Below are 17,435 nucleotides of genomic sequence, written 5' to 3'. Positions count from 1 at the left end.
TAATAAAGTACCAAAAAAATGACTGAAATATTTCATTGAGTGATTACCTAAAACTGGAACTCATAGCCTCATTTTACTCTGGTCAGATTACATCTCGTGTACTGTGTTTAGTTTTAGTTTTTTGTTTGTTTTGTTTTGTGGCTTATTTTAGGAAGGTCATTGACATGTTAGGGATTGTAGTGGGGAGCAAAACTACTATGGAAAAAGGGCCTTGGGATCATACCATATGAGAACCATCAGCTGGAGGAACTGAGGGTCCTTAGAGGGGAGAAGAGGAGGAGGTTTAGGGAGGAGGTGATAGCTCTGTTTGTTTGGCTATTAAATGGAAAACTGCTTAGTCTTCCACTTGATCTAAAAGGGAAGAACTGATAACTATGGGAAGAAGTGACACACATTGCAGATCAATGTAAGAAAAACTTTTAACAGTTATTCAAAAGTGGAATGAGTTATATCCTTGTAGAATAATAAAAAAATGACTGAATATGACTCTTTTCATTCTAGTATAACTGACACGGAAAGTGACTTCTGAAGAATTTTCTTGTTCTGGGCCTTTTTATTAAATCTTTTAAATGAAGATCTTCTAATCTAATCTTTCAATTATAGGTACACATTCAGGATTGATGTATTTTTTCAAAAATTTAATGACAGGTAGTTTTCAGAAACCAAAAAATATAAATCTTAAAGCCATTTTTTCCCTTGTTTTTGTTTTGCAAAGTTCTATAGTAAAACTCAATTACAAAGTATGGTTATTGGAAAAAGAAATTTTCTTATGGTTCACTAATTCATTTATGAAACATTTATTGAGCACCTTCCTATGTGTCAGGTGCCAATAGTAATTTTGCAAATATAATCAGTTTAACCCTCTTATCTTTTCACTTACAGATTACTCTGTCACTGCTGGTTCTAAGATTGTTGTAGTCACTGCAGGAGTCCGCCAACAAGAGGGAGAGAGTCGCCTCAATCTGGTACAGAGGAATGTGAATGTCTTCAAATTTATTATTCCCCAGATTGTAAAGTATAGCCCAGACTGCACCATAATTGTGGTTTCCAACCCAGGTAAATATAGCACCTTAGCTTCCTTAACCTTTGATTCACCAAGTTCTTAAAAACCGACTCTAAAACTTAAAAAAAAAAATTAAATCTGTGTTAGTTGCCCACTAAAGTCTAATTTAAATTACTATGGTACATATTATCCAATGTAATCTTCCCATCGTTTTGAAGTAGTGCAATATCAGTCATAAAGTGGTGAGTCTAAATGGGACAAATTCTTTTTTTTTTTTCTTCCAAACTTTGAATCTATTATACTTTGCTTGTCTCTTATTGTGAAACAAGTTATATTACATTACTTACACTATGGTTAATCTAAAAAATTACATCTAAAGATTGCTAGGAGTAGAGATACATAAAAGTTTTCATCTATTAGCCCTGGTATGTTTTTATTAACCATTCACATCTTTAAGTCTCAAAACAAATAAACCACATGTGTAATGGAATATATAAATGAATGGTGCCCCAGCTTTAGTTGTTAACAAGTCATTTTACTTATTCATCTTGCTTTCTTGTCTCGAGGAAGACCTGCAAATTCCTGAAAAGATTTAAAGGAGGTTAATTTTTAAAATAATGAATTTTATTTTTTTCTTTTAAATTTTAAAACATCAATATGTTCTTTTCTTTTTTTATACCATGCCTACATGTATTCATTTTTTATCTTCCAAACATATTAAGAGTTTTCCCTAAGCCTTGTCCTTCTCTCATATTATCTTCATACTGAGAAGGTTCACAAACACTCAAATGCATTTTACAGAACCTACTGTATTGGGATAGAGTACCAGTCCTGAAGTCAGGAGGACCTAAGTTCAAATCTAGCTTTAGACACTTAGCGTTTCCTAGCAATGTGACCCTGGGCAAGTCACGTTACCCCAATTGCCTCTGCAAAAAAAAAAAAAAAAGAAAGAAAGAAAGAAAGAAACCCTACTGTATAAAGAGCATTCCACTGAATTTTGAAGGAGATCCAAAAATTACATAAAACCTAATGCTTGTTTCTGTGGTATTCAGAGTCTTTTCAGGGAATATGAAAATATACATGGGTTATATAGAGAAAAATCAGGGAAGAGTTATGTTTCAATAGAGTTTCAAAGGATACATATTAATTTACTGAGTGAGAAGGGAAGTAAAGGAAGAACATTTCACTTATGAACAGTGGGAGCAAAAGTGTTAAGGTAGAAAAGTGCAGGATATATTAATTATTACCTTGTTATCATTTTTCAGTTTTGGGAGAGGACATGAATGTCCTAATGAACTAATCATGAATATAATTCTTGTTTTCTTATGACATTCTTTTATTCTCAGTGGATATCCTGACCTATGTCACCTGGAAACTGAGTGGCCTGCCAAAACACCGGGTGATTGGTAGTGGATGCAATCTGGATTCTGCCAGATTCCGCTATCTTATGTCTGAAAAACTTGGCATCCATCCAAGCAGCTGCCATGGTTGGATCTTGGGAGAACATGGGGACTCAAGTGGTAAATAAAAAAAAAATTTATTCATATTTAAGGACTGATAAATACTCTATATTTATTTCACAGAGTATTTTTTAACTTACCTCATTCTCAACTGTAAGAAGGTGAAAGGGAAAATCAAGTATGAAACCTTAAGTGTCAGTGGTTTATATGAAGATAAAGAATAACATGAAATTTTCATTACTATATAAAGTGCTTAAAAGACATTTATAATGGAGTATATGCATTTGTTTAATGTGACTAAGTAATATTTTATTAATCAATCGATAAAAATAACTTTATTCTACTTTCCTTTCCTGCAGACTAATTATACCCTGTGGATATATAATATCATTCATCTACTCTAAAGTGTTTGAACAACACTGAAAATATATATCTGTAAAATCAATGGAATATTTACTTTGTTCAGAAATTTAATTAAAAGAGAATGTGGAAAATGTATAAAGGATTGAACTGAAAGTATGTTATGCTATGATGGCATTTAAAAATAATTTTAAGAAGATAAAAGGTCATTCTAAATGTTTCAACATAGTTATTGTACAAATCATCAAGTGTTTGTGGAACTATAAATGGAGATTTAATTTGACAGATAAAATTTAAATTAAATTCTTTTTATCATTCAAAAAATATTCATCTCATCTGTATATCTGCCACAAAAGATTGAAGTGATTAATTTAGCATAATTAATGAATTTAGCATTAATGCTACTGATTAATAAGCAGATAGTTTTTTTCCTAAAATATGTGATCACTAATTTCAGTGAGAGAGATTATGTAAAACTTCTTGAAGTTATTACAGGTTACCATTTATGCATTTTAATTCCTTGTCTATATTTCTTGTAAGGAAGCTGAATTTAGAGAGCAAAAACCTTAATCTTAAAGACAGAGTTATCTTTATTTAAAAACAGCAGTTTGAGTCTCCAAAAAAGGGCTGCAAAATATATTCATATCTGTTTATGACATGCTGAGAAAGCAAGAGATATTCTGGATAAAGAGGCCATTGTTATGGCCTTCAGTAAGTGAGATCATCCTTGATACTCCTAATTATAACTCCATGAACTTTATAGTCGTCTCAGAGTTTTTTATTCAGGTCCAGGCTAGATAAAAGTATTAATGGGCTTTGAAGTAAATGATAGTGATTTGGGCCTCACTCAAATGTTTCTGAAATCCAGAGGAGGCATATGAACAAAACAGAACATCTGCAATTTTTGTCATCTAAGCTTTGATTGAGAAGAGTATTCAAAGGCCTTAAGAATAAAAGTTTAGGCTAAGCTAGAGGTAGTTTTCCAGGTTTTCTTCATTAACTTTCCTAAAGTAATGTGAAGAATTTCATGTTGTCTGAATATGAACTAAAAATTTCCTTAAATTTGGGACAATCCTTTCTTGAAAAATTTTGAGTATTAAAGGATAGTTAGTCATAAAGTTGTTGTTGTTTTTTTTGTTTTTTTTTTTTAAAGATAAAATCAGCTTCTTCAGAATCTACTTTACTCTTAAGGTTACCATCATGTCATTAGATCTCAGCTTCAGTGCAGTCATAGCTCATCTAAAAGATAAAGTTGGAGTAATTAAAATAAGAAAGCAAGACTTTCTTTCTAAATTCCTCAGGTAGACAATATTTTTTGTTTCTTTTTCATGCAGTGGCTGTATGGAGTGGAGTGAATGTGGCAGGTGTTTCCCTCCAAGAACTGAATCCAGAAATGGGAACTGACAATGACAGTGAGAACTGGAAGGAAGTCCATAAACTGGTGATTGAAAGGTCAGTGGATATAGTAGTTTATTTTGACTCCTCGATTTGCTATTACCTGCCCATTGGGTAGAATGACATGATTATTTTGGTTATTTTTTCAACTAATCAGAGCCATAAGCATATAGATTAGAGAGGTTAGATAGATTATAAATTATCCATTTTTTATTAAGCACTTGGGAAAAAGTTCAATCTCACAAATAGTGGAAGAGATGCAAATTGAAACAATTCTGAGGTACTAATTTATACCAATAAAATTGACATCTCTCACCATTCTATGTAGCCAATTAGGTAAGACTGGAAGCACTTGCACTACTTTTTTAATGAACCTGAAATAGTCTATAAAGTAAAATCAAACTTTACTTTTCTTATGGAATTCTTTTAAGAAGTGAGAAATACTGCAAACAGCACTAGACTAGGTGTCATGCTTGAATAAATTAGCTCACTTCTCTATGCTTACCTTTCCTTATCTATTAAATTGGGGGGTGGGACTGGATGATATATTTGGTTTATTCTAAGAGTATGCTGGAGCCTGATCATACTGGCCTGCAAGTGCTGATTTTTTTTCTTTTTTTTTTTTTATTATAGCTCTTTATTTACAATATATATGCATGGGTAATTTTTCAGCATTGACAATTGCAAAACCTTTTGTTCCAACTTTTCCCCTCCTTCCCCCCCACTCCTTCCCCCAGATGGCAGATTGATCAATACATGTTAAATATGTTAAAGTATAAATTAAATACAATATATGTATACATGTCCAAACAGTTATTTTGCTGTACAAAAAGAATCAGACTTTGAAATAGTGTACAATTTGAAATAGTGTACAAGCAGAGGAGATTTTTGACTTGTGTTAAGGAGATTAGCAGATCGAAGAATGTCATATTGAGTAGAAAGGGAATAAAAGAAATCATTGGATAGTTGGGTCTTAAGTAACATAGAAGAGACTCTTTCCAAAGGAGTGGGATCTTGACCTTCTGGGAAGTAAGTAATTGCTTTGTCTTCCAGTGAATGACGATATATATCTGCAACTCCTGTTAGATGAGAATATGCAGTATGTGTCAAAGAAAAAAGGGACAAGTAGCAACTGTTGATGATTCCCTAATGAGGGATCCTAAGGAAGGGCATTTGTCAACTTTACAATAGATTTGCTGACTTTTTGGGCCCTGGATTGATGACATAACAAAATAACCCCAAATTTGTAAAACTTAATGATCATTTCTCAGTTCTAATAATTCATATGGTTATAAGTGATACTGTTAGAAAGTATTACTAAATACTTTGACATCTGGGTACTGAAGATAGTAGGACACACATGCATGGTGTTTTCATTACTGCTCCTGATGGAAGGCAAAGACTAAAGAAAAAGAATTTAGAAGTGAGCAGCAGGTTATAATGATGATATATAAGTATAAGTAGTGTATTTCTGGATCTTTGCTTGGAATATTGAGCTTATGTTAAGGATGAAATGCAGCTAACAAAGGCTGGAACTTGCTGGGAATCTTGCAGATTCAATTAAAAGGACGTTGAAACAGAAAAGAAAAGGAATGAAAAATAAGGTCTTTGTAAATTCAACAAAATCTAAGTAACATAGAAAATGTATTTCAGCGTATTTAACATGTATTGAACTACCTGCCAGCTAGGGGAAGGATTGAGGGGGAAGGAGGGGAAAATTTGGAACAAAAGGTTTTGCAGGGACAATGTTGGAAAAATTACCCATGCATATGCTTTGTAAATAGCTTTAATAATAATAATAATAATAATAATAATAATAAAATGTATACAATATGGAGCAGCTAGGAGGCAGAGTGAATAGAGCACCAGCCCTGAAGTCAGGAGGACCTCAGTTCAAGTCTGGCCTCAGACACTTAAAACTGCCTAGCTGTGTAACTCTGGGCAAGTCATTTAACCCTAACTGTCTCAGCAAAAAAAGAAAAAAAGAAAAGAAAAGGAAAAAAAAAGAATGTATACAGCATAGTAAGAAACAGTAGGAATATTCAGAAATTCACAGGATCTAGCAATAAAACTTATGACTAGGTTTCTATTTACAAATGCAAACAGGATGAATACTAAGCAAAGTATATATCCTAACAAGGAGGAAAAGTTGATCTCATGGAACATTACTGACTTGTCGGGTTGGAACCCATAAATGGATTGTGCCTTTGGAGAGGGATATATTCAAAAGGAATTGGACAAGTAAAAGTCATAGTTAAGGTGATAGTAATAGCATTTTATATCAAGATAATATGTATCCTGGTAAGGAAATCCAGGAACCATATGGGGGTAGTGTGATAAGAAAAGTGTGTGGGTGACAAAGAATAGAGGAAGAGATAGAAACAATAAAGTTGGAAATTTAATACGAAGCACACATATAAATAAAGAAGAAATAAATGAATGGTATGTAAACCGATCTTAGGTCTAGTCCAGAGTTATGACATGGTAGGTGGGAGACATTATGTGGACATTTAATGGAGCCTTCTCTGTCAGAAGTAGAACAACTAGTCATTTAATAATTTGCCTTGATAATTTTATTGTTAAAAAATTTAAAAAATCAATAAGGGAAGCGTCTACTTTAAATCTGATTCTTAATAACAAGGAAGAACTGGTTGATGATAGATACTTTGTAAAGAAATGATGCTTCATCTTAGATTGTGTGATAAAAAGTAAAAGAAAGCCAAGTATAGTTTCACATATATATGACACAAGAAGAAAACATTCCAAGGGATTCTTTGAAAGAATAAATGATGTTTTTTTTTTTTGAAATTTGATTGTTGTTTTTTATAGTGATACTAACACTCGGTCCATTACTCCCCATCCACAAAGTAAATGCAATCCACACAGAGACCATATCTAATAATGAATGTACTACATATCACATTCATAGTTCAACCACTCTATTGCAACAAAAATGCATTTCTTATCACTTGTTCTTGTGTATAGTCTTGGCAAAAAGTAAAATGATTAACTTTCTTTTAAGAGTAAAGTTTACAACATTTTAATGTAATATATGCTCTTTTTGCTGCATTTATTTGTTTTTCATGATTTGGCATTATCACAAGATTTTGAACCTTTTTAATTCTTCATTATGAAATAAACATTTTTTTTTTTTTTTTTTGCTGAGGCAATTGAGGTTAAATAACTTGCCCAGAGTCATACAATTAGGAAGAAATAAACTTTTTTATATTAGATATTAAAGGTACTTTTGACAAACAGACCCTTTTCCCAAATCTAGCCTTGATTATGTATGGTGCATGTTTTCAATAGAATTTAAATAAAGTGTGTTCTCAAGCCACTGAACCATCTCTTTGATAAACTTCTTAACCCTTTTGTTAAATGTAGCATAATATAAGATTGTGTTGCAATATTTGTTTCTATTTGGGAATTTAATTTGGGATTCAATTTAAGGAATTCTGGAATTTAAGCTTTGTCAATAAGTATAGCAATATATCTATCACAGTTAATCGTCATTGTTAAGGACAAGACTTCAGGTTTACTAAAATTAAAATTCCAAAATATATTTTTGGGTTAATGTTTTACAGTGTAATTAAAATGCCCAAATCTTGTAGGCTCACCTAGACGTCTTTTAACAATAAAAACTACTCTGTTTCAATATTTTAGTATTCTACTTTGTATTGCTTTGTCCTATGGCCAATGTTTTTTCTTCATAGTAACAGCTAGCAGATGTTGTTATTTTAAACCAGCCTTGATGTTTTTCCAACTTTCAAGAAGCCTACACCACTCTAAAAAGGAATTGATATCAACCCTTCTAGCTTTCAATTTTCTGAAGATCTTTGCTTGTTCTTGGAGGATGAATTAGACTGTTTTACGGCATTGGTCTTTCAGTTCTTGGCATTGTTTTTCATTTTTTGACATCACTTTCCTTTGTACTTCAGTGAGACTGGATCCTACTTCATTGTGATCTTGAATGATCCTTAAAACACTTCACTTACCTACACCAATAGAAGCTGCAATATTCCTCACAGTCATTGAAGTACACTCTGTAAGATTACAACTTTAGTATGTTTCCTTATTCATCCTTTAAAAAGACATAATTAAAAACAAACCACAAGAGCATGGACAATAATGACAGTTGACCTGGTGTCTTTATTTACAAAAGGAAGACAATGGAGACTACAAACTATGATCCAATGACTTTTACTTCAATTGAAGACAATGTTTCAAAGCATTTTGCTTAAAGAATCATTAGTTAATATGTAGAAAAGAAAGCAATGATCATAATGAGCCAAGATGACTTTATTAAAATTTGTGTATGTAAGGCTAATTTCATTTAATTTCCTTTTTTTTTTTTTAGCTGGTTTATTAGGCTGGGATATTGGAGTAAAAATATAGGTGGAAGTTAGCAAAGTATTTGCTATGGTAGGGGAAAAAGATAGGGTTAGTACAATAGTAGCATTTTTGAACAAGATTTGTGGAGTTTGGTGAACTTGAAGGCCAGTAATAAAGTAAGGCAGTAATAAAGCAGCCAAAACAAAACAAAACAAAAAAACAACTTTAATACCATCTTAAGCAGCTTTAAGAGAGGTATAATTTACAGGATAAGAAAAATGAGTAGTAGCTTTACCTATGTGAACTCCATCTTGGTCAGATCAGTAAAATGTCAATTCCTTGATGCCAGAAATGGTCCTTTTTGTTTGTTTTGTTTTTATACCTAGCACCTTGCACAACTCAGTATTTTTGGATACATTGAAGGACTGATTGATTGATTAAAGTCTGTAACAAGGGCACTGATAATTTGTACATTGTTCAAAGGAGAACACCCACGGTAGTGAGACTGAAGTGACACCAGATTATGCTATATGAGGATCATTTGAAGGTTCTGGGGAATTTTAGATGGGAGAAAAGATGATTGGCCAAGAAGAAGAAGGAAATGGAGGTAGCTGTTACAGCTGGCCTCAAGTATCTGAAAAACTATCATCTGAAAAAGAGATTGCATTAGATTTATTCTGGTTGGTTTCAAAGGATATCACTAAGTATAATTCTGTAAAGACTAAAGTTTAGATTTGATGTACCAGGAAATTTTTCTAAGAATTATAGTTATCCAAAAGATGCATGATTTGCCTGAGAACAGAAGAGTTCACTCTCAGTGGTGAGCTTTAAGCAAAAGCTGGATAACTACTAGTTATAAATAAGGGAAGTGAGGCACAGAGAAATTAATTTATTTTCCCACAGGCCCAAGCTAAATAGTAACAGGGCTAGAATCTAGATGTTTTGACTCCATTATTCTTTCTCTTCCACCATGCTTTTACTTTTAATTTTGAAGCTCCCCAGTTAATTTCTTGTCCTAGATCAATCAGAATAATTAAAAATTGACAGGCAAGATTTCACCTTGTTCGAAACTTTTAAATATACTGAACTCCAGTGAGATCTATGCTTCAAGAAAAGGAAATATTCATTCCACTTGAAAAAAAAAGTATCTATTATTCTTCTTATTCTTTCTTGACCATGTGGCTATTTGGGTATTTATGAATATAAATCTGATTTGCAGTGATTATTTTACCACTATCTTATCTTGCAACATTCTAAAAAGTTATAGGATTATATGAAATATAGACTGAGAACTGAATGGGATGTCAGTAATCATCTAGTCCAACCATATTTACAAGTGAGGAAACTAAGGCTGAAAGAGGTTAAAGAACATTTGTCCAAAGTCACAAAAGTAGAGCTGGACAAGGCTATCATTTGAACTTCAACTCTCTGACTCCAAACTCACTGTTGTTTCCCTTGTCTAATATTGCTTTTTGAATCACTGTGAAATTATTCTTGACCAAACTATTTATAATTATGCTAGAACTTGAGTTATTTATAACTTAAAAGTTATTATTTCATAACTCAAAATTGTCAGTTCTTTGAGTACACCTTTATTTAAAACATATTGATAGCTTGTTTCTTAGATAATTTTCATTTCCACACATACTTACCTCTCCTCTACCCAGAGAGAGATCCCTTGTAACAAAGAAAATATGAGATGGGAGAAAACACAATTTTGCCTTCTGTTTTCATGCTGATATCATTTCAATTGAGTCTAACCAAATATGCAATGTAAGGTTGCATTTTAAGGCATATTTCAATATTATTTCAATTCTTTCTTTATGTTTTAGTGCCTATGAAGTGATCAAACTTAAAGGATACACCAACTGGGCTATTGGATTAAGTGTTGCTGATCTAATTGAGACCATGTTTAAAAATCTCTCCAGGATTCATCCTGTGTCCACTATGGTTAAGGTAAGAAAATATGTAGAGAAATAACATAACATGATATAACATAACATAAATAGCATCTTTATTAAGAGATATTTGATAAGGACAAAGACTCATAAGTTCATGATGCCAATTTATATTGAAAGACATAAATCACAGGGACCAGAAGGCTTCTGCCAATTAGTCTATGCTTTCTCTTTCCTTTAAGAATTATTTTAGTGAAATAAAAATATCATCAGAAGGTCATTTCATGAGTATAGAATCAGAATAAAGTCAGATTAATAAAATAAATACTGTCATAAATCTCTGAGTTCCTAATTTATCTATTTTGATAAGCCTATCAGCTAGTCAGTATACTGGTTTTCTTAAATAGTAGTAACAAACCATGACAATTTCTTACTTTGAACTATTCCTTTTTCTAGATATTAGACAAACATCTCAATCTTATCAGCAAATTATCTTTTAGAATGGGTTGTTTCTTCAGTTGACTAATCTCATCATTTTTGTATTTATTATTAGCTTTGATTTATACAGTTGTTTAATTATATGTTTTTTATAATATAACATGATAAGGGGGCAGTAATTTTTGCTGAATTTAGTGGATATGGTCTTTTCTCTTTTAAGTTTAATTGATTTCCTTTACTTTTACGTCTTTTCTGGATATACTTCTCCAAAACCCATCCTTTCCATTCTGCCCAGGAATTGAACTCTCCCTTACAGTAAAAACAGTTAGCAACAACAAAAAAAGTAATGGATACAATACCATGTATGCAATATTCTATAATAATAGCTTCTCAGTAAGAAGAGGGAGATTTGTTTCATAGCATATTCTTATGGACCATTTTTAATTTTTTTAATCATTTGCTTCCTTCTAGTGGTTTTCATTTGCCTTAAGTCTCTTTGTGTAGATTGTTCTTTTGAGTTCTATTTATTTTTCTTAACATAATAAATTAGTCTTTTTCACAGAAATTATTTTAACTAATGGAGATTTGCAAAAATCTTGTAAAATGAGTGTTACTTGGAAAACAAGATGTAAAAATAGATTTGAAAGTTATAGTTGGAAGTATAATTTGCATTTATTGATGTGCATGTTTTTAAAAGAAGCAGTATGTCATAATGGATTGAGTACTAGGCTTGGAATCAAGAATACCTGGATTCAAATCCTGCTTCTAACAATAGCAGTGTGAGCCTGAGCAAATCACTTAACTTCTTTGTATCTTAGACAGCTCCATATACCACACCTCCAAGTATGGGAGGAAAAAAGGTCTGGTGAACAACCCAGAAAATTGCTAAAGTATATGAAAATGGAAGCTAATGTTTCCAGTAAGTATACTATTCCATGATTATACTAATATTAAAAGCAAAAAACTCCCACTACTGTTTAGTATATTTTCTAATAGGAAGTTGGGATTCCTGTTGACTCAACCCATTCAAGGGATCCATAAGATTATAAGTGTTTTCATAAAAAATATTAAGATGTTTGAATTTCCAATACAGAAAAGATCATAGACAAAAATTTTTAAAGGAGATTTCAGTAAAATTGATGAATGTAAAGAGGTCTTCAGATTAAAAGAAAAATAAGAATCACTGAATTTAATCAGCATTCTACTAGCCAAGTCATAGCAAATCAATCATACTTCCATGATTAAATTTTTTTAAAGTATTTGCTGCTTTTCCACTTGCCTCATGAAATCTACAGCAAAATAATACAAAGCTCAAGCAAATTCACTTATTCATTGTTAATATTGAATGGCTTCCTATTAGAGAATATGGTGGGGTTTTTTTTTTTGCTCTTAATATCAGTGTAATCATGAAATGGTATAGCAGTTTTCTGGGTTGTTCATTTGATCTTTTTTCCTCCTATACTTGGAAGTATGGTACTTGTCCAGAATCATCTCTACTTTATAAGGTCTCTTCAATTTTGTGGTTCTATTACAAAGTTGTTATTACTTGCACATATTAGTTCTATGATTTTCCAGACAGGATAATCGTGAAGAAAATACATAACTTTATAAATACATTAATCAAAGAAGATTTTAGTCCTACATTTCCCAACATTGGAAATTAATTTGGTTGGTTTGTCTGCCCACCACTCTATTGGAGAGATTTCAAGGAAATCTGGTTCTCTGGGTCTTCATCATAATTAAGTCAAATTCAATTTTTATGTACATGGGATAGGTGGGATACAATTTTTCATGAATGATCAAATTCAGTACCAATAGAAATACATTTTTAAAGCTGGAAGGAATTTTATAAACTTCCTAGTTCAAACTCCTTGTTTTAAAAATGAGAAACTGAAATTTGCTCAAGCTCACACAAGCAGTATTTGAACAGCTAAAATTTGAAAGCAAAGCTATTGACTCCAAGTTCATTATTGTAGATTACTGTTCCTAAAGAATTTTTGATGGGGAAAGGATTTCTCTGTCTTGATCCAGTTTCCAGTAACACGCTTGTTTTTCTATTGAAATACATGAATGAAACAATGTTGGTTCAAGTTTTGAACTTACTACTTTGAATATATTTAAAAATTTTTATGGTTTTATGTGTTTATTAGACTAATTGATACTATTTGTTTACAAAAGGGAATGTATGGCATCGAGAATGAAGTATTCCTCAGCCTTCCATGCATTCTGAATGCCAGAGGACTGACCAGCGTTATCAACCAGAAGCTGAAAGATGATGAGGTAGCTCAATTGAAGAAGAGTGCAGATACTTTGTGGGACATCCAAAAAGACCTGAAAGACCTGTAACATGCATAATAACATTCTGTAGAAACCCAACTATCATGATATGAATTGCTGTGCCCACTTAGTAATTAGTCAACTTGGTGGATAGAATTTATCCTGTGAATTCAATTCTGGCCACAGCATAAAAGTATATCATTAAAAGGCTTGCTATATGACCCATGAACCAATAAATAAACTACTGATGTGTGCTTTCTTCCCCAAGCTACATTCATTCTTTTAATATTTCTAGCTATAGAAATAGCTTTGTTCTTTTTAATATAATAGTATGATTTAAAAAAATACAGCTCTAAATGATAGACTAAATAATCTGTCTCCAGAGAGTTTTTTTTCCTTAAAGCAAATTGTGCTTTTAATGTTACTTGCTCACATTTTTGCTAAGTATTGCTTTGTCTGATGGAACTGAAATGTAATTCATACTTCACAAAGAAATGAAAATGGTGTTGAGATGGAAACATTGTTCATTAGAACAAACAGTGTTGTTGGATTGACCCTCCATTATAGTGGTAAGGATCTGTCTTCACCCAAAAGGAAGCATAGAGTTTAAGCAATGAGGAAGAAACCCATGACAATGGAAAAGGAGAGTTGAGATAGAGAGTGAACTATTGGTTATTTTCTAGATAGATCAAAATGCATAATTTTCAGTACCTAACACTGACTCCATCAATAAAGTTGTAACAATTTCTGCACCTTACTTTTTTTTATCAGAAAAGGTCTTAGCTGGGGTTTTAGGAAGCTAGAGGAGAAGGACATTTGGAAAGGACTGACTAAATAAGCACTGAATAGCACAAAAGACTATAATTGAATAACTTATTATTTAAATTAATCTTTGCCCCTTTTTATCAAGAATAGTTTGTTTGTTTGTTTGTTTTTGTTTTTGTTTTGTTTTTTTCAAAAACAAAGTCTTTTAGTCTCCAGTAAGTTTGGTTACTAATTGGGACTGAGGATGGAGTGATAAGCTTTACAATCCCAACCAAAAAAATGTATGGGGATGATTGTACTAATTAGCACAAAGAATCCAAATGCACAGTAATAATTATCCCACCCTAAATGGATTTGGATCATAGAGTCCTATTCACCTAGCACAACATGACACCACTACTCTCATGTCTAGATTGGGAATGGACTCATACTCTTATCTCTACTATTCTTGTAATAGTCTAGTTTAGTTCTACAGAGAGCAAAAGTGTCTCTGATGGTTGCTTACATGTCCCACAAATAATTGTATTCAGTAGGAGAAAATTTTTCCCATTGGTCCTGCCATTAAAAGGTCATTCAGTTTTATTATTTCAAGATTTCAGGCCACTTGATCAGATTCATAACTACTGCCCTGGAATCAGTTAAGATGGAGATCTTCTCTGCCTCAATTCCCATGGTTCTCTCATATTAGCCCTACATTCAGGAAGTCAGCCCAATAAAGGGACTTTCCGAAAGCGCAGTTCTCTAGGATCTATCTTTTATCCAGATTAGTAGTTACTGAAGTTCAGTTTTATATATAGCTGTTTCTTCAAGTTGTAGGATCCAAGACATAGAGAATGTTTCACAATTTCTGATCCTGTGAGTCTTTTCTCCCTTCAAGGAGTTTCCATCAAGTTCACTTTGGAGTGTAATGTCTTCTGTGGATGGGTCAGCAGCTTGCTATCTGAGTTGGATCTTTTCAGAATAGTATAATCTCAGCCAAGAAGTCAATTTACTGTTGAGATCACTTTGCTGTACTGGTTCTTGTAGAGGGCTGAAACTCTTGAGTTCATACACTGAGGTCCGGACATCTGAGCACTTAAGGCTAATTATCAATTAGACAATACTTTATAAACTTGGAAAATGGCCCTTTCCACTATCCTGTGCTGGCTCGATAATTGGTGTATAAAGAGAATTGTAGGAGGGACTTTTTCTTATCCTGACTCCAGCTGATTCTAAGGTATCCAGGGTGCTAATATGGTCATCAAAGGTTCTGGTTCCTGCTACTATTTTTACTCAGAGGCTCTTCAAAGTTAATGAATCAATTCCATTTCTGGATATTCACTCACTCTAAACCAGCAATTCACATGTATACATAACCCAGTGCTTAGATAGAGTAGAAAATCCCTCTGCCCTTACCAGCAGCTCTCGGCAATCTTCTTCATTCTGCCAAGGAATAGAGCAAGGAATGATCAGCTTGAAGAGTTTTATATGCATTTTCAGTTCCTTTCCAGCACTATCAGTTTTTCTGATTCTTCAGCCAATCAAAAGACTCAGTCCACAATACAATCTGTGTTTTTGCAGAAATATCAGGATAATAGGAAGAAGAGAGAATAGAGCTCTAAAACTAAAGCTCCTAAAGAAACTCCAGGGATAATCTAGGCCAACTTTACAGTTAAATAAACAAGTGTCACTTACATGTAAATGTCAGATCTGAGATTCAAATTTAGGTCCCATACTCCAAATTTAGCAAGAGTTTGGTGGATGGGGGCAGGTAGGTGGCACAGTGAATAGAGCACCAGCCTTGAAGTCAGGAAGACCTGGATTCAAATGTGGCCTCAGATACTTAACACTTCCTAGCTGTGTGACCTTGGGCAACTTAACCCCAATTGCCTCAGGGAAAAAAAAGAAAGAGTTGGGTGGATGAATAAACAACAGAACTTGGTGAAACCTAGATTTTGCATTTAAAGAAGTCAAGAGTAATGCAAACATTTTAAGTCTTATTACTTAGAGAATGTGATATTGACAGAAATAAGGAAATCAAGAATTCTTCATATACTCAAAATTTTAGCTATCTACAGTATGACATAACCTATCAAATCTCCTCTAAAGGAATTGTACCATAATTTTTCATGAAATTGGATTAATTTATCCCCAAGAGAAGATTAGCCCTAAAACTTAAGAAATTGTGACATGAAATTTCAGCAACTCAATGATACAACTATTTATTACTTGCCTATTGTGTTTAAAGAATGCTAATAAACCTGAAATAAAGGGATACTATAACTTATCAAGACAATTATGAAAATTAGAAAAAAGTGAAAATGCTTTACATTCCAGCAATTAATAGCTGATGGTTTTTTATGCACATTACTTTGACGACAAAAGCTGATGAGAAGTAAGAGTCATGTAATCCATCTACCACAGAGTGAAAGCCTGAACATTATTTACCAAAAACATCTGTAAAGTAAAAGCTCAGCAAAGCTATGGGGGATCATGTTTTTTGTAGGTCATAATTGCTTCTCTCTTAATAAATTTCTGCAGTAGAAGGAATGCTCACCTACCTCCTAGTTAAACTTTGGCACATAATCTGTATAATCACTCCTCTAATACCCCACAGATGATGATTGAGATAATGTAGTCTAAACCATGTAGTAACTGGTTTTATTTGTATCATTCTTTACATTGGCAAGGAATAACATATAACAAATAGACATGTAATTTGATACTCTTTGTTCAAAGAAGCATTCAAATAATGGCCTTTTCATCTGTTACTTTCTCTACAATGTATTAAAGTTTGGTTGTATGGCAATTTAGGAATAGTATCAGTAGGATCACCCTGAATATTTAACCACTGCTATAACCATAGTATATAGAGTTGTAATTTAGAATGAAGTTGTTTTTTTTTTTTTTTTGGTACAGTACACATAGTCAAGTCTTCAATAATTTATTTTTTCTTAATAGTATTTTAGTTTTCTAAATACATGTAAAGATAGTTTTCAACATTCATTTTTGTAAGACTTTGTGTTCTAAATTTTTCTCCTTCCCTTCCCTTATCTCTCCCTTCCCCAAGACAGCAAGAAATCTGATATAGGTTAAACATGTGCACTCCTTTTAAACATTTCCATATTTGTCATATTATGCAAGAAAAATCAGACCAAAAGGGAAAAAATCCATAAGAGAGAAAAAGCAAACAGGTGGAAATACTATATGCTTCAATCTACATTGAATCTCCATAGTTCTTTGAATGTGGATGGCATTTTCCATCCCAAGTCTATTGGGATTGTTTGGAATGCCCTCAACATGAAGTTTTAAAAGAGTATTATAGGATTTCAATTTAAATTCATCAGCTATTTTTAGAATAGCTGCTATATTGTTAGTTCTATAAGAGTCCTATAGCATAAAGGAAAAATTGTCAATTATATAAAGAACTCAAATTACCACAATTGGATCATAATATAAGTGGTATAATCCCTGTTCCAAAATAGATTCTTTCAGATGTTATAGAAATGGTTACTGTCTTTTTGAGAG

General features: G+C 32.6%; 1 protein-coding gene across 2 annotated transcripts in view; it reads left to right on the top strand.

Moving 5' to 3' along the window:
* Positions 1-13,535, top strand: part of LDHB (lactate dehydrogenase B) — a 31,435-nt gene extending 17,900 nt beyond the window's left edge. For both annotated transcript variants that reach the window (XM_012550675.3, XM_023504491.2), the window contains exons 4-8: positions 883-1,056; positions 2,350-2,523; positions 4,158-4,275; positions 10,383-10,506; positions 13,065-13,535. In XM_012550675.3, coding sequence (XP_012406129.1) covers positions 883-1,056; positions 2,350-2,523; positions 4,158-4,275; positions 10,383-10,506; positions 13,065-13,232 — 758 coding nt within the window. In that variant the 3' untranslated portion in view covers positions 13,233-13,535. The remainder of the gene's footprint in view (positions 1-882; positions 1,057-2,349; positions 2,524-4,157; positions 4,276-10,382; positions 10,507-13,064) is intronic.
* Positions 13,536-17,435: the final 3,900 nt, after the last annotated feature.

This window comes from Sarcophilus harrisii, chromosome 5 (assembly GCF_902635505.1).
Source record: "Sarcophilus harrisii chromosome 5, mSarHar1.11, whole genome shotgun sequence".
Lineage (NCBI taxonomy): Eukaryota > Metazoa > Chordata > Mammalia > Dasyuromorphia > Dasyuridae > Sarcophilus > Sarcophilus harrisii.
The sequence above is the reverse complement of the archived record's forward strand: the minus strand, read 5'-3'. Positions and strand labels throughout refer to the sequence as shown.